The sequence below is a fragment of the Cyprinus carpio genome, chromosome B19 (genome assembly GCF_018340385.1).
Source record: "Cyprinus carpio isolate SPL01 chromosome B19, ASM1834038v1, whole genome shotgun sequence".
NCBI lineage: Eukaryota > Metazoa > Chordata > Actinopteri > Cypriniformes > Cyprinidae > Cyprinus > Cyprinus carpio.
In genome coordinates this window covers 12676533-12692728 of record NC_056615.1, presented here as the reverse complement: position 1 = coordinate 12692728, position 16196 = coordinate 12676533, and the positions used below count along the sequence as shown (strand labels likewise).

Below are 16196 nucleotides of genomic sequence, written 5' to 3'. Positions count from 1 at the left end.
TTCCAGTTCACTCTTTATCTGATCAAGTTCCTCTCTTTTCATTTTTGATATTCTCCAGATCTCTTCTCTCCTCATTCACAGCTCTTATACTCTTCTCCAGGCTCTGCTGCTGTTGATTAATTTCAGCCTTTTCAGTCTGTAACTCATATTTGATTTCTTCCATTTCGTCTCTTTGTTTTTGTATTTTCTTCTGGAGAACATCCAGCTCATTCCACTTCTTTGTCATGTCCTCTTTTTCTTTCTCTATTTCATTTCTCTGTCTCAGGATTTCGCCAGCCTTTTGCTCAAGAAGCTTTTTCTCGTCATCCATTGATCTTTTACTCATCTCTTCTTTTTCTTTTTGTTCTGTCATGTTCATCTCCAGGTCATCAGCTCGTCTTTGCAATTCTTCTTTTTCCTTTTCAATGTTGTTTCTCTCTTTTTCCAGATGGTCTTTCTCAGTCTTAATCAGTTGATTTTGCTCTTCTATGTCATCAATAGTCTTTTCTAGTTCACTTTTCTTCCTCTTATTTTCTTCCATGGTATTGACACATTGATCCATCATTTGTTTAAGGTGGGACTCCCTTATCTCAGTTTTTTCTTGCTTTCTTTTGATCTCTTCTGATACGTTTTTCAGATTTTCAGCATCATTCTGCATCTCAGATTTTGTCTGGTCAACCAGTTTTCTTTCCTTTTGGAGTTTTTCTGCTTCAGTTTGGATCACTTCTTGTTGTTCCACCAGCTTGGCTTTCGTGATTTCCAGATCTTTCATTAACTTGTTATTCATGTTCCTGTTCTCACCAATTTCTTGTTTTTCTCTTTGTATTTCATCTCTCAGTTGTGCAAGTTCTTTTTCCTGCTTTGCAATAGTCTTCATGTCCTCTTGCATTCTTTGTCTCTGAGCTTCTAGTTCAGTCCTCAACTTATCCATTTCCCTTCTTTCTTCCGCTATCTCTCTTACACTTTGATCCAGTCTTTGCTGCTGCTCAGTAATATATTTCTCTCTCTGCTCCAGCTCAGTCTTCTGAATTATCACTGTTTGTCTCATTGTCTCTATTTCACCATTTAGCCTATTTATATCAGCTTTCTCTTTTTCAGTTTGTTCTCTCTCAGTAAGAATCTTCATTTTTTCCAGTTTTTCTCTTTCTTTCTCTAGCTCTTCTAACTGGACTTGAACCTTATCTTTCTGTTGTTTAGTCCAGATCTGCAGATCATCTTTTTTCTGCTTCATTTCTATATTTTCGTTGTCTATTTCATGCCGTATCTTCTTAAGCAACTCAAAGTCCTTATTGATTTCTTGTTTTTGCAGTTCTATATCATGTTTTATCTCTTCAAGGGCATGTTGTCTCTTATTGGTTTCCTCATGAACTTTATCTAAATGTTCCTGTTCAATGTGAAGCTGAGCAGCGATTCCATCTAATTCTATGTTTCTCTTCTCTACTTCCCTTTCCTTCTTCTGTATGTTTAGCTCTTTTTCCTCAAGAGCATCCTGCTTGTCTTGCATGAGTTGCATTTGTAGTTCAGTCGACTGAATCTGACTGTGTATCTCAGCTTGCATTTGTTCAACCTTGTCTCTTTCTTTGTTGGTCATGTATTTTATGTTTTCCATTTCTTCTTTGGCTTTCTGAAGTTTTTGCTTCTCTTCATTCATTTTTATGATGTTAAGCTGCAATATCTGTTTCTGCTGTTCAGTTTCAAATCTCTGTTTTTCCAGATCTTCTCTCTCTTTTTTGTTTTCCTCACTGGTTTGATCATTCTGTCGCTGCTGGTTGAGTACCTCGACTTGCCGTTCCTCAATGTTTGATTTTTCCATAATAAGTTTATTCTTCAAAATCTCATTTTCATTTTGCTTGTTCCTTGTCTCTGCTCTTAAAACTTCTAGTTTGTTGCTTAAAGCCATCAAGTTATTCCTCTCTTCCTCCATTTCTTGTTTTTCATGAAGAAGTTCTTCCTTCATCTCCTCAAGGGCCAGTCTGTCCTTTTGTATCTGCTCAATCTGGCCCATCATTTGTTTTTCCAAGTCTTTCTTTTCTTTGTCAATATCTGTCTTTTCTTTGTCAATTTCTGTCTTTTCCTTTTCAAGCATCACTTTTGTTTTCTCAATTTCTTGCTTTTGTCTCTCCATCTCCTTTATCGTCTTATCAAGGTCCCTCATTTTCATTTCAGTCTCTTCAGACAAACATTTAATTTCTTCTCTGTCTTTATCTAGTTGGATTTTAATTTCTCTTTCTTTCTCCTTTAAATTAGTGTCTATTAGTATCAATTTATCTGTCTGTATCTTTATCTCAGCTTTTGTCTTTTCAAGGTTAAATTTATCATCTTGAAGTTGTTGATTATCCTTTTTAATTTCCACTTTTGTTCTCTCCAGTTCAATCCTCATTTGCAACAATTCTTTAATTTCTTTATCAATATTTTCTTTCTTACTTTTAATGTCATCTCTAATTATTTGCAACTCGCTGTGAAGTTTGTTAGTTTCTTCCCTCTGTCTCTCTAATTGTCTGATTTCTTCCTCCACTCTTTCCTTTTCACCCTCAATCTCCTCCCAGCATTTCTCATGATCCTGTCTTTCCTTCTTGATAACATTTTGAATCTCTTTGGATTCTGCCCTTATCTGTTCTAGTGCTTTCTTCTCATCTTGTAAATTCAGTTTGTCATGTCTTAGATTTTGTAATTGCTTCTCCAGATCATTTTTCATGTTTTTAAGTTCATCCTTCTCTTGATCCATCAACTTTTTGCTGATTTCAATCTGCTCTTTTTCTTTCTGTATTTCTTCAGTCAGCTTTCTGTATTCATTGCATTCTCTTGTAATTGTTTCATCCATTTCCATTAATCGCTGTCTCTCCTCTTGAATTTCGGCCTCCTTTCTTTCCAAATTACTTTGAATCTCCTTCTTGATTTTATACATTTCATCTTGAATCTGTTTTAGCTGCTGCTGCTCTTCCATGAAAGTTTTTACTTTGTTTTCAAGCTCACTTTCCTTTCTTTGCAGTTCTTCTCGAAGTGTATCCAGTTTCTGTTTTTCTGAATGTACAGTTTTCTTCTCTTTGTCAACATCATCTCTTTCCTTCAGAATATCCACCTCCATTTGCTCTAGAGCCTCTTTCTGATTTTGAATCTCTCGTTTCGCCATCTCATCTTGTTCTTTCTGCTGTAAGGTTTTTCTTTCCAGGTCCTCTGTTTCCATCACTAACTCTTCCCTCTTAAGCTGCAGATGTGTCATTTCCCTTTCATAAACATCTCTGTCGTTTTTCAGTTGTATCTTATCATCTTGAAGTTTTGCACTCATTATATTTAGATTTTTCTTCTTGGTCTCTATTTCGGTGATGATATTCTCTATATCTTCTCTTTGTGTTTGAAGTTTTAAACTGAGGTCTGTTAATCTGTCCCTCTCGTTGTTTGCTTCCTGAATGAGTCTGTCAGTGATCTCTGACTTCTTCTGAAGCTCAGCATTCTCTTGTTCAATTAAATGTCTCTCTGTGATGACCATCTGCTTCATTTCTTCCACTTGCTCTTTTTCTTTGTTTAGTTCACTCTTCATCTCCTGTAGTTTCTCCTCCATTTTTGTAGCATCATGGAGTTTTTCATCAAGTTTAGCCCTCTCGTTTTCTAGTTCATTCCTCGTCTTTTCTAGATTTTTCAGTTCCACATCGTAAGCCTTCATGGCAGCACTCACTTCATGCCTTTGTTGATTGATTTCAGCTTGTTCATCTTTGAACCAATCCTTCTCCATGATCAAAGCATGTTTTGAAGATTCAACATCAACTCTCTGTCTCTGTAGTTCACTTCTAGAGAGTTCCAGTTCTTGCTTCTCTTGCCTTAAATTGTCCATTTCTTTTTCTATATCTTCTTGCTTCCTCAGTATTTCCATGTTGATCTTTTCAAGTGTATCTTTCTTTTTCTCCATTTCTTCAACAATCCAACTTTTCTCTTCCAACTCATGTTTCTGCTTCTCCAGTATCTGCTCTGTCCTCTTTACTTCAGAAGTAATGCCTTCCAGTTCAGCCCTTTTCTTTTCATGCAGTGTTTCCATTTCTTCCATGGTTTGCCTTTGGTTTTGTATGTCTTTGTTGAGCTGTTCTAGATCACTCTTGTTTCTCAAGAGTTCCTTAGTGACCATTTGCAGTTCTTTCTTGTTCTTTCTTGTGTCTTTGAACTCTTCCATTTTTTCTTTAGCTATTTCTTCCTTAACCAGCTCTCTTTTGGTCTCCATATCCTCCTTTTCTCTGTTTATCTCATCCTTCAACTGCTCCAGTTCTTCTTTTTCTTTCTGCAGCATTTCTCTCATGTTCTCTTCCACCTGTTGCTTTTCTGCAAGTTCTGCTCTCATCTTCTCCAATTCATTCTTATCTCTTCTGGTGGTTTCTATCTCTTTTCTAAGGCTTCCAAGATTTTCCCGTATTTGTCCAATATCTTGAATGAGCCTCTGGATCTCAGACTTGAAGTTTTCCTTTTCATCTCTCACCAACTTACTTTCCTCCATCCTGTTCTCCATGTCAACTTTTAGATTTCTCACCATTTCGCTGATTTTTACAACCTCTAAAATTAGTCTTTGGATGTCAGCATTGGTGCTTTCCTCATCTTCTAGATTCACAGTTTTCTCCACCAATAGCTCAAAATCCTCTCTTGCACATTGAACATCATTTCTGAGTATTTCCAGCTCCTGCCGCTCTCTGTTGATCTCCTCTCTTTCCTTTGCTATCTCAGTCTTCATTTTCTCCATCTCATCCCTCTTTCTCATCACTTGTTTCATCTTCTGGTCCAGATCTTTCTTTTCTATGACTATCTCAGACCTTAAGACTTCCAGTTCTCCCTTCTCATGCATCATTTTCTGAATCCTTGTTTCTAGGACTTCTCTCTGGCTCTGTATATCCATCAGCTCCACCTCTCTAGTGTCCTTTTCATGTTGTAATATCTCAGACCTCATGTTTTCTAGCTCATCCATCTGATGTTTTAAGCCTGCTTTATTTTTCTCAAGTTCTACCTGCTGTTGATCCAGCTCAGCCTTCAACTCTGTCAGTTTGTCTATTTGTCTTTTAACTTTATCTAACTGACTCTCGCTCTCTTCTTGCTGGTCGCCCATGCTTAATGATTCCATTTTCTTCCTTAATTCCTCTGAATCTCTCCTCATTCCTTTCTTTTTTTTTGATTTTATTTTATTTAGTTTTGTTTTTTCTCTAGTTGTTTCTTCTAGAAGGTTTTTGAGAATTTCATATTGCTGCTTCATGTCAACGATTTCTTTGTTCAGCAGTTCATTTTCATCATGGAGTTTTTGTTTTTCCAATGCTATTTCTTGTTTTTGTCTCTCCAAATCAGCTCTATTTTGCTCAAGATCACTTCGCTCTCTGCTCAACAAGTCTTTGGTACTCTCAATTTGCTGCTTCTCTTTTTGTATCTCCTTGTTCTGTTGCTCATAGGTTTCCTTCATGCTATGTTTCATGGCTTCGACTTCCAGCCTTATGTTCTCCAGTTCAAATCTTTCTTTTCTAGCTGCCTTGACTTCATCTTTCATTCTTCTGAGAACCTCTCTGACATGTTCAATTTCCTGGATCAGCCTCTGCATGTAAGCACTCATTTCTTGCCTTTCCTCTGAATCCGCTTGAACATTAACATCTCTCTGCATGCTTCTTTCCAGGTCATGTTTTGTTCTCCAGGCCATTTCCCTAGTCTTTTCAGCCTCTTGAATAAGCCTCAGTATCTTGGTGTTTATTTGTTCTTTCTCTTCCAGATCTCCACCTCTTTCTTCCGTATGAGATAGTAGTTCCTCTCCTGCTCGTTGTTTCTCAGCTTTTATTCGCTCCATGTCCTCACGCTCTATACTTAACATGACTCTGTCCATTTCCAGTTTCTCATTTGCACTTTCAATATAAGCTCTCATTTTCTCCAGCTCATCTTTCTTTCTTGCTGCCTGTCTCATCTTGTGTTCAAGATCTTTCCTCTTGCCATCTGTTTCATCCTGAAGAAGCTTCAATTCTTTCATCTCATGTTTAGTCTTTTGCATCTTGTCCTCTAATTCCTCTTTCTGTTTGAGTATTTCAGCTCTCATACCAATGAGTTCCTCTACTTGTGATTGTCTTTTAGTCTCAAACTCTTCTTTTTGGATTAGAATATTTGTTTTGATCTCCTTATATTTCTCCATTTCTTTTGTAGCCTCTCTCAACATTTCATCATTTGCTTTTCTTTCTTTTGCTAACTTAGCTTTCATTTGCTCTAGTTGAATTCTTTCATCTTGAATATCCTGTTTTTGGACTTTTATCTCCTGTAATTCTTTTTGCAGATTTGATTTGTTTTGTTCCATGTCATCTATGTCTTGTTTCAGCTGTGTTCTGTTTTTCTCAGTCACTTCTTTTTGATCCGAAAGCTCTTTTCTGAGTTGTTCCACATTTTCAATGTCCTTTTTTAGTGTTTCCATCAGCTGACGCTGCTGTAGTATTTAACATTTTTCTTTTTTCTGTTTATGTTTTTTGTTTTTGGTTATAGATATTTATATTATTATGATTATGTCTATTTTTCTGTTTGTGTGGGCGTTTGATGTCACTCTCCTCGGATTGTCTTTTGAAATCTTCCTTGGTTTTTTCCAGATCCATCTTTTCCTTTGTAATGATCGCTTTGTCTACAGCAATGGCTTGTTTCTGTCTTTCTATCTCAGCTTGTATTTCATCCAGGGTGTCATTTTTCATTTTGATCTCCATAGTAAATTGTTTTCTCTCTTTTTCTAACTCTTCTGCAGCCCTCTGCCCTTTTTTCTGAACTTCTAGCTTTAACTTCTTAATATCCTCTCTCTTCTTTTCCAGCTCATCTTGTTCATTTTTAAAAGCTTGTTTCATATTTTGGAGGTTTTCCAAGTCTCTAGCCAACTCGGCTCTCTTTTGTTCCAGATTCTCAAAATCATCCTTTTCTTTTATTATGTTGCTTTTCATGTCATCCATTTCTTTTTGTTTATTTTGAAGTTCTGTTCTCATTTGTTCTAGTTCACTCTCTTTGTGTTGTATTTTTTCCTTCTCATCTTCAATTTGAGCTGTTTGTCTCAAATTATTTATACTCACTTGCTTAAGAATGTCTTTATCTCTCTGTAAGTCAGTTCTTTGTCTGTCTAGTTCTTCCATGGCTTGGTTTATCTCTGCCTTGGTTTTCTCCAGCTCAGATCTTTCTTCTTGAAGCAAGTCTTTGGCAGACTGAATATTCTTTCTTTGTTTCTCTGTCTCATCCATGAGCTCTTCCGCCTGTTGGTAGTCCGCTGGAATACCACTGACGTCTAATTGCTTTTTAAATTTGGCTGCCATCTCTTCTGCCCTCCATCTTTCATTCTTTGTCTTCTCAGATAGTTTCTCCAAGTCTTCAGCTTGTCTTTGAAGGTCGCTTTTCATCCTCTCTAGTTCCTCCTTCTCATTTTCAAAGGTGTGTTTCTCAGCTTTTAGATTCTTTAGTTCTTTCTCCATATCCATTTTCTGCCTCTCCATATGATACAAATTTTTGGTCAACAGTTCTCTGTCTTTTTCAACCTGATCCTTTTCCTCCAGTAATTTTAGTCTCAGTTGTTCACAGGTCTCCTTTTCTTCCTCTAGACTGACCATCTCTCTCTCTACATTTCTCTTCTGTGCCATCATTTCCACTCTTTCTCTTTCTATGTTGGTCATTTCTGTCTTTGTGAATTCCATTAGATCATCAACCTCTCGCTGTAATAGATCAACGTCAGTTTGTCTCTGGTCCAGTTGACTCATTTCCATCATGATTGTGTTTTTCAGTTCATCCATTTCATCCTGTTGTTGTAAAATGGTTTCCTTCATGTTTGTTTGTTAGTTTTATTTTCTATGAGGGGATTTATTTTGATTTTTTTTTTTGTTTGTATTTGCTTTTTTTGTGTTGGTCATCATTTTTTCTTGAGTGTCTCTCTCTGTCCGCATCTCTTTTATTGACATCTCATTCCTTTCTTGCTGTTCTGCAAGAAGTTTGTTGGCTTTAGCAATTTCTGTTTTGATTTTCTCTGAATCAGTCTTCTCCATTTCAGACTCTGTTGCTTGCTTTTGTTGATTGAAATTCTGAACATTAATCTCCTCATTAAGACTTTCAAGACTTCTTCTCTCTTCATGAAGTTGAGCAGCCATTTCTTCTAGCTTCTGTCTTTCGTTCTGCATGTCCTGCTTTTTCTTTTCAATGTGTTCAGCTTCCCTTTTCAGTTCAGCTCTCATCTGTTCCAGTTTGTCCTTTTCATCTTCAATAAACGTCTTCTCTAACATCATCTCCTGTTTATGAGGTAAATCCTCAGCCTCAGGTAAGTCTGACTTTTGGCTCTCAACATCTGTTTCTAATGCATCTTTTAAGTCCATTTCCAGCATCTGCTCCATCAAGACACATTTCCCATCTGGATCTGACATTTCTTTGTCTGTTAAAGATTTGACTACATCCACCTCACTCTTTTGAAGAAACATTTTAGCCTCTGACTTCTCAAGTAGACTCTCTCCTGTTATGCCAAATCTCAGGTGATCAGTATTTTCTTGTTTTCTTTCGATGTCTGCCCGCATTCTTTCAAGTTCTTCCTTTTCTATTTTTAATTCTTGCTTTTCATCTTCAAGCATATTTTTTTCTCTTCTTATATTCCCAGTCATCTGTTCAAGCATGTTTCTCTCTTGATGCATCTCTGCCAGTGTGATCTCAATGTTTGTTTTTTGTTCAGAAATCTGTTTTTCAAGCTCTTCCTTGGTTTGAGACATCTCAGCTTTGGTTTTCTCTAGGTCAGACCATTCCCTTCTAATCAAGTCTTTGCCTCTCTCAATTGCTTCTTGTTCCCTTTGTATTTCAGTATAGGTTTCATCCAGAACATCTCTCTTCTTTTTAATTTCCACAATAAGACTATTGATTTCTTCTCTCTCTTTCTGGAGTTGAGCTGCCATTTCTTTGTGTTTTTGTCTTTCATCTTGTGTTTGTAGTTTGATCTTCTCGAACTCTTGTGTCTCTCTTTGCAGGTCAGTTTTGATCTTTTTTATTACTTCCTTCTCATTCTCCAAAGCTTCTCTCTCATGTTTCAGACTCTCTGAGTCTCTGTCTACATTAACTAGTTTTTGTTGCAGAACTTCCACATCTCTCTTCAGCAGTTGTTTGTTGTTTTTCAATATTTCCTGATTAGTCAATAGCTCCTTCATCTGAAGCTCAACATCTTCAGACTTCTTTCTCAGCTCAGTCATCATGTCCTGTTTTTCCCGGATCACTGCAACTCTTTCACTTTCAATGTTGTTCTTTTCCTTTATAATTTCATTTTGTTGTTTATGAATATCTGCTTGTAGTTGATCTAGTTCATCTCGTCTCAGTCTTATTTTCTCTTTCTCATTTTCAAGATCATCAATTTGTTTGGAGATGTTCAATCTAATTTCTTCAAGGTTGTTTTTCTCTCTTTGTAGATCTGCCATTGAAGACTCACTTGCAGCTTTCATTTCATGCAGAATCTCATGTTTTCTCTTTGTATCTTCAGTGAGATGAACAATATCTTCTTTCTCTTTCTTAAGTTCTTTGGCCATCTTTTCCAAACTCTGTCTCTCATTTTGTGTTTCTTCTCTGAGCTTTCTGATATCATCAGCTTCTCTTTGCAGATCAATCTTCATCCGTTCTAACTTGTTCTTCTCATCTTCAGTCACTTGTTTCTGAAGTGTCGTCATCTTTATGTCTTCAGCCAGATCTTCTCTGCTTTGGTCTACATCATCTCTTTCTTTCTTCAATTGCTGTTTCTGTTTTTCAATCTCTTGTTTATCTTTATCTAGTTGGCTTCTCTCATTTCTCATTTTTTCCATAATGTGACTCACTTCTGTCTGTTGTTTGTCTAGCTCAGACTGTCTCAGATCAAGCTGACTTCTGTCTTTTATTATAATGTTTCTGTCATTGTCTGGTTCTCTCTGCAGATTCTGAATTTCAGTTTTCAGTTGTTCGAGTTCATGTTGTTTTTGTCTCATTTGTTCCTCTTGATTTTTAATTTCATGTATTTGTCTTGTGATGGTCTCATTCATCTCCTTTAGGTTGTCTCTCTCTTTCTGTATCTCTGCCCGTTTGATTTCTTTCTTTTCTTCTTGCTCAGCAAATTGCTTTTCAAGATCTTCTTTGATTTTAGCAAGTTCATGTTTGGTTTTCTCCAATTCATGTTTTTCCTTTTCAATCATGTCTCTATCAGATTGAATGGCTTTAGTTTTCACTTCAATTTCTGTGTTCATTTCATCCAAGACCATGTCTCTTCTTTTGGTCTCCTCAGTAAGATCATTGATTTCTTCTCTCTCTTTCTGGAGTTGAGCTGTCATTTCCTCCAGTTTTTGTCTTTCGTCTTGTGTTTGTAGTTTGATCTTCTCAAACTCTTGTGTCTCTCTTTGCAGGTCAGTTTTGATCTGATTTATTACTTCCTTCTCATTCTCCAAAGCTTCTCTCTCATGTTTCAGACTCTCTGAGTCTCTGTCTACATTAACTAGTTTTTGTTTCAGATTTTCCATGTCTCTCTTCAGCAGTTGTCTATCATTTTCCAGCGTTTCCTTTTCAGTCAATACATGCTTCATCTGAAGCTCAACATCTTCAGACTTCTTTCTCAGCTCAGTCATCATGTTCTGTTTTTCCCTGTTCATTGCAGCGATTTCATTTTCAATAATGCTCTTCTCATTATTTGCAAACTCCACAATGTCATGCAGCTCCTTCTGTTGTTTTTGTATTTCAGTCTCTCTGAGATCAAGCTGCTGCTTCTCAGTCATGATGATTTCTTTGAGGTTTTTCAATTCACATTGTTGTTTTTGATTCTCTGCTTGTAGTTGCTCTAGTTCATCTTGTCTGAGTTTTATTTTATCTTTCTCATTTTCAAGATCATCAATTTGTTTGGAGATGTTCAATTTCATTTCTTTAAGGTTGTTTTTCTCTCTTTGTAGATCTGCCATTGAAGACTCACTTGCAGCTTTCATTTTATCCAGAATCTCATGTTTTCTCTTTGTATCTTCAACAAGATTAGCAATATCTTCTTTCTCTTTCTTAAGTTCTTCAGCCATCTTTTCTAAACTCTGTCTCTCATTTTGTGTTTCTTCTTTGAGCTTTCTGATATCATCAGCTTCTCTTTGCAGATCAATCTTCATCTGTTCTAACTTGTTCTTCTCATCTTCAGTCACTTGTTTCTGAAGTGTCATGATCTTTACGTCTTCAGTCAGATCTTTTCTACTTTGGTCTACATCATCTCTTTCTTTCTTCATTTGCTGTTTCTGTTCTTCCATCTTTTGTTTTTCTTCATCTAGTTGGCTTCTCTCATTTCTCATTTTTTCCATAATGTGACTCACTTCTGTCTGTTGTTTGTCTAGCTTAGACTGTCTCAGATCAAGCTGACTTCTGTCTTTTATTATAATGTTTCTGTCATTGTCTAGTTCCTGTTTCTGATTCTGAATTTCAGTTTTTAGTTGTTCTAGTTCATGTTGTTTTTGTCTTATTTGTTCCTCTTGATTTTTCATTTCATGTGTTTGTCTTGTGATGGTCTCCTTCTTCTCCTCTAGGTTGTCTCTCTCTTTCTGTATCTCTGCTAGTATGATTCCTTGCTGTTCTCTTTCTTTTTCTAGATCCTCCTTTGCTTTAGCAAGTTCATGTTTGATTTTCTCGAGATCATGCATTTCCTTTTCAATCATGTCTCTATCAGATTGAATTTCTTTCATTTTAACTTGAATTTCTTTGTTCTTTCCTTTGGTCTCTTTTTTTTAGATTTAATTTATTTCATTTTAAATTGTGTTTCTTTGTTATTTAATTTCTAGTTTTGTTCTTTCTCTTTCTGGAGTTGATTTGTTTTTTATTTCCTCCAGTTTTTGTCTTTCGTCTTGTGTTTGTAGTTTGATCTTCTCGAACTCTTGTGTCTCTCTTTGCAGGTCAGTTTTGATCTTTTTTATTACTTCCTTCTCATTCTCCAAAGCTTCTCTCTCATGTTTCAGACTCTCTGAGTCTCTGTCTACATTAACTAGTTTTTGTTGCAGATCTTCCATGTCTCTCTTCAGCAGTTGTTTGTCGTTTTTCAATATTTCCTTTTCAGTCAATATCTGCTTCATCTGAAGCTCAACATCTTCAGACTTCTTTCTCAGCTCAGTCATCATGTCCTGTTTTTCTCTGATCATTGCAGCTTTTTGAGTTTTAGCAATGCTCTTCTCATTCTTTGCGATCTCCACAATGTCATGCAGCTCCTTCTGTTGTTTTTCTATTTCAGTCTCTCTGAGATCAAGCTGCTGCTTCTCAGTCATGATGATTTCTTTGAGGTTTTTCATTTCACTTTGTTGTTTATGAATCTCTGCTTGTAGTTGATCTAGTTCATCTTGTCTCAGTCTTATTTTCTCTTTCTCGTTTTCAATTTTATCAGTTTCTTTGGAGATGTTCAATCTCATTTCCTCAAGGTTGTTTTTCTCTCTTTGTAGATCTGCCATTGAAGACTCACTTGCAGCTTTCATTTCATCCAGAATCTCATGTTTTCTTTTTGTATCTTCAGCGAGATGAACAATATCTTCTTTCTCTTTCTCAAGTTCTTCAGCCATCTTTTCCAAACTCTTTCTCTCATTTTGTGTTTCTTCTTTGAGCTTTCTGATATCATCAGCTTCTCTTTGCAGCTCAATCTTCATCTGTTCCAACTTGTTCTTCTCATCTTCAGTCACTTGTTTCTGAAGTGCCATCATCTTTAGTTCTTCAGTCAGATCCTTTCTTCGTTGGTCTACATCATCTCTTTCTTTCTTTATTTGCTGTTTCTGTTTTTCAATCTCTTGTTTATCTTTATCTAGTTGGCTTCTCTCATTTCTCATTTTTTCCATAATGTGACTCACTTCTGTCTGTTGTTTGTCTAGCTCAGACTGTCTCAGATCAAGCTGACTTCTGTCTTTTATTATAATATTTCTGTCATTGTCTAGTTCCTGTTTCTGATTCTGAATTTCAGTTTTCAGTTGTTCTAGTTCATGTTGTTTTTGTCTCATTTGTTCCTCTTGATTTTTCATTTCATGTGTTTGTCTTGTGATGGTCTCCTTCTTCTCCTCTAGGTTGTCTCTCTCTTTCTGAATCTCTGCTAGTATGATTCCTTGCTTTTCTCTTTCTTTTTCAAGATCCTCCTTTGCTTTAGCAAGTTTCCTTTTGATTTTCTCAAGATCGTGCATTTCATTCTCAATCATGTCTCTATCAAATTGAATTTCTTTCATTTTAACTTGAATTTCTTTGTTCTTTCCTTTGGTCTCTTTAGTAAGATCATTGATTTCTTTTCTCTCTTTCTGGAGTTGAGCTGTCATTTCCTCCAGTTTTTGTCTTTCATCTTGTGTTTGTAGTTTCATCTTCTCGAACTCTTGTGTCTCTCTTTGCAGGTCAGTTTTGATCTTTTTTATTACTTCCTTTTCATTCTCCAAAGCTTCTCTCTCATGTTTCAGACTCTCTGAGTCTCTGTCTACATTAATTATTTTTTGTTGCAGATCTTCCTTGTCTCTCTTTAACAGTTGTCTATCATTTTCCAACATTTCCCTTTCAGTCAATATCTGCTTCATCTGAAGCTCAACATCTTCAGACTTCTTTCTCAGCTCAGACATCAGGTCCTGTTTTTCCCTGATCTCTTTTTGCAGATTTTCTAATGTGGACTCATGTAATACTTTCATTTCATCAAGAATCTCATTCTTTCTTTTTGTGTCTTCAGCAAGATGAACAATATCTTCTTTCTCTTTCTGAAGTTCTTCTGCCATCTTTTCCAAACTCTGTCTTTCATTTTGTGTTTCTTCTTTTAGCCTTCTCATATCTTCAGTTTGTCTTTGCAGCTCAATCTTCATCTGTTCTACGTCATCCTTCTCATTTCGAATAGCTTTTTTATGATATTGAAGCTCCTTTATCTCTCTGTCTAGGGCTGCTCTTTTTTCATTTATGTCATTATTCAGTTCTGCCTTCAAGAGCTCCAGTTCAGTCTCCATTTGGTGTTTCTGTGTTAGCATTTCAGACTTCTCTTTTTCAATATAAGCCCTTTCTCCTGTTGTAAATGCCATGACTTCATTTACCTTTCTCTGTTTTTGATCTATTTCAGTTTTCTTCTCTTCAAGTCTACTTTTTTCCATTGTGAGAGCTTTTTGTGTGGCTTCCATTTCATCTTGCTGTCTATAAATCAGAGCTTGGAGTTGTTCAAGTTCAGTCTCTCTAAGTCTCATTTGCTCTCTCTCATTTGCAATGTTATCCTGTTGCTCTGAAATACTGTCTCTCAGTAGAAGAAGCATGTCTTTTTCTGCTAGTGTGATCTTATTCTTTTCTCTTTTTTCTTCGAGATGGTTTTTTTGATGATCCTTCTTTGTTGTTGTTTTTTTTGACACCTTCTGCTCATCTATCTCTGTTTGCTCTTTCTGAATTTCCATTTTTAGACTTTGCAGCTCCGCTTGTTGGTATCTTGTTTGTTCAATGTCGTTTTCTAGATCATCTCTCTGTTGTGATATGTTCATCCTTAACTGCTCAAGAATGTGTTTCTCCTTCTGTATCTCTGCCAGTGTTAGCTCATTTTGTCTTTTATGTGATTCAATTTGGTTCTCAAGATCTTCTTTGGCTCTGGATATCTCTGTTTTAGTTTTCTCCAGGTCAGACTTTTCCTTTTAAGGTGTTCAGATTCAATTGTTTGTTTTTGTTTTCTTAGATCTCCTTCCTCTGATCTTATTCTGGCAAAAGAAATCTCTATATCTTCCTTCTCTTTTTGAAGGATGATCGCCATTTCCTCAGCCTTCTGCCTGCCATTTTCTATGTCTTGCCTTAGTTTAGCAATAATTTCCTTTTCTTGTTGGAGCTCAGTTTTCATCTTATAAAATTCCTGCTTTTCTTTGCCAATCAATTGTTTCTGGTAGTTTAAGGTCTCAAACTCTTGCGATAAGATGGTTCTATTTTCTTGAATATCCTCTAGATCTTTGTTCATTTTTTTTTTTTTTTTTTTGATTTATTCTTTTTCGTGGAGAACTTCTTGCTTCATCAGCTCCACTGTTTCACTTTCCCTCTTCAGTTCTACTGCAATGCCATTCACTCTTTGTCTTTCTTCCATTACATTAGTCCTCTCTTTTTCAAGTCTGTCCATCACACTCTCTAATTCTCTCTTTTGCTTTTCCATTTCAGCCTGTCTTTCATTAAGCTGACTCTTTTCTTTCATGATAACATCCTGAATCTCTTCTATTTCTTTCTGTTGTGCATGAAGTTGTGATGTTTGTATATTCAGGTCATTTTCTTGGTGTCTCAAACTTTCCTTCACTATTTTAATACCATGTTCCTCTTGTGAAATGTTCATCTTCATTTGCTCAAGGGAATTTCTCTGCTTCTCCATCTCTAACCGATCAATATCATTCATTTTTCTCTTTTCAGCAAGATCGTCTTTTGCTCTCGCTATGTCTCTTTTGCTTTTCTCCACTTCAGATTTCTGTTTTTCTAGTATATCTTTTTCAGTCTCAGTTGTTTGCTTTTGTTTTTCTAGCTCAAGACGCATCCTCTCCAGAGCTTCTTTTCTGTAATTTCCCTCATGTTGAATTTGAGCTGCCATGTCTTTTATACTCTGCTTTTCAGCTACCACCTCTTTCTTTAGTCTCTCAGTATTGTCAGCCTCTTTCTGAAGGTCAGCTCTTACCTGCTGTATCTCTTTCTCAAACGATTGCCTCTGAAACTGCAAGTTTTCAAATTCTTTGTGCAGTTTGGCTTTATTTTTCTCTATGTCTTCCTCATCCATTTCTAGTGATTTCATCCGGCTTTCAAATACTTCTTTTTGTTCAGTTAGATTTTCCTTTAGGAGCTCCACATTTTCATATTCTACCCTCAATTCTTCTCTCAAATTCTCAATTTCCTGTCTCTCTTTCTCCAGATCTGCCGCGTCTCTATCTCTTGCAGTCTTAACATATTCTATTTTTTCATGTGCAACTGTCCATTGTTGATCTTGGTCAGCTTGCATCTGCTCAACTTGCATCTTTTCCATTCTTAAAATGCTCTTTAACTCATCTATTTGTTTTTGTTTGTTTTCAATCTCTGCTTCTTTTTGTTTCAGTTCATTTTCTCTCTGTCTTAAATTTTCTTTATCATTTTCAACGATGCACCTTTGATTTGAGATGGTTTCACTCATCTGGGTAAGATTGTCTCTTTCTTTCTCTATATCTGCCAGTATAATAATGTTCTGTTCTTTTTGCTGAGCAAATTCATCTTTGAGTTCTTTGAGCTTAGACTTTTCCTGTTCTAGCACATCTCTCTCAGACTCAACATATTGCTTTTCT

The 16196-nt window shown here is 36.2% G+C and overlaps 1 protein-coding gene across 1 annotated transcript; it reads right to left on the bottom strand.

Moving 5' to 3' along the window:
• Positions 1–3: 3 nt before the first annotated feature.
• On the bottom strand, positions 4–14236 carry LOC109111195 (centrosome-associated protein CEP250-like). Its single transcript, XM_042745481.1, has 4 exons — positions 13171–14236; positions 7830–11661; positions 7023–7736; positions 4–6400 (listed from the first exon to the last, which is right to left on the bottom strand). Exons 1-4 carry the CDS (start codon positions 14184–14186, stop codon positions 23–25), a joined length of 11940 nt encoding a protein of 3979 aa, XP_042601415.1. The 5' UTR covers positions 14187–14236; the 3' UTR covers positions 4–22.
• Between the last annotated feature and the right edge of the window lie 1960 nt (positions 14237–16196).

What these genes read in the sequence shown, in the direction of transcription:
- LOC109111195 (XM_042745481.1), bottom strand. Translation starts at nt 14,186, where the DNA reads ATGCTTCTTCTACTGAGAGACAGTATTTCAGAGCAACAGGATAACATT. An exon ending in AATGATCTTACTAAAGAGAC is followed by an intron (nt 11,662 to 13,170) that starts CAAAGGAAAGAA and finishes AAAAAAAGAGAC; the next exon opens with CAAAGGAAAGAACAAAGAAA. An exon ending in ATAAAGACATTCTTAAGCAA is followed by an intron (nt 6,401 to 7,022) that starts GTGAGTATAAAT and finishes TAAATACTACAG; the next exon opens with CAGCGTCAGCTGATGGAAAC.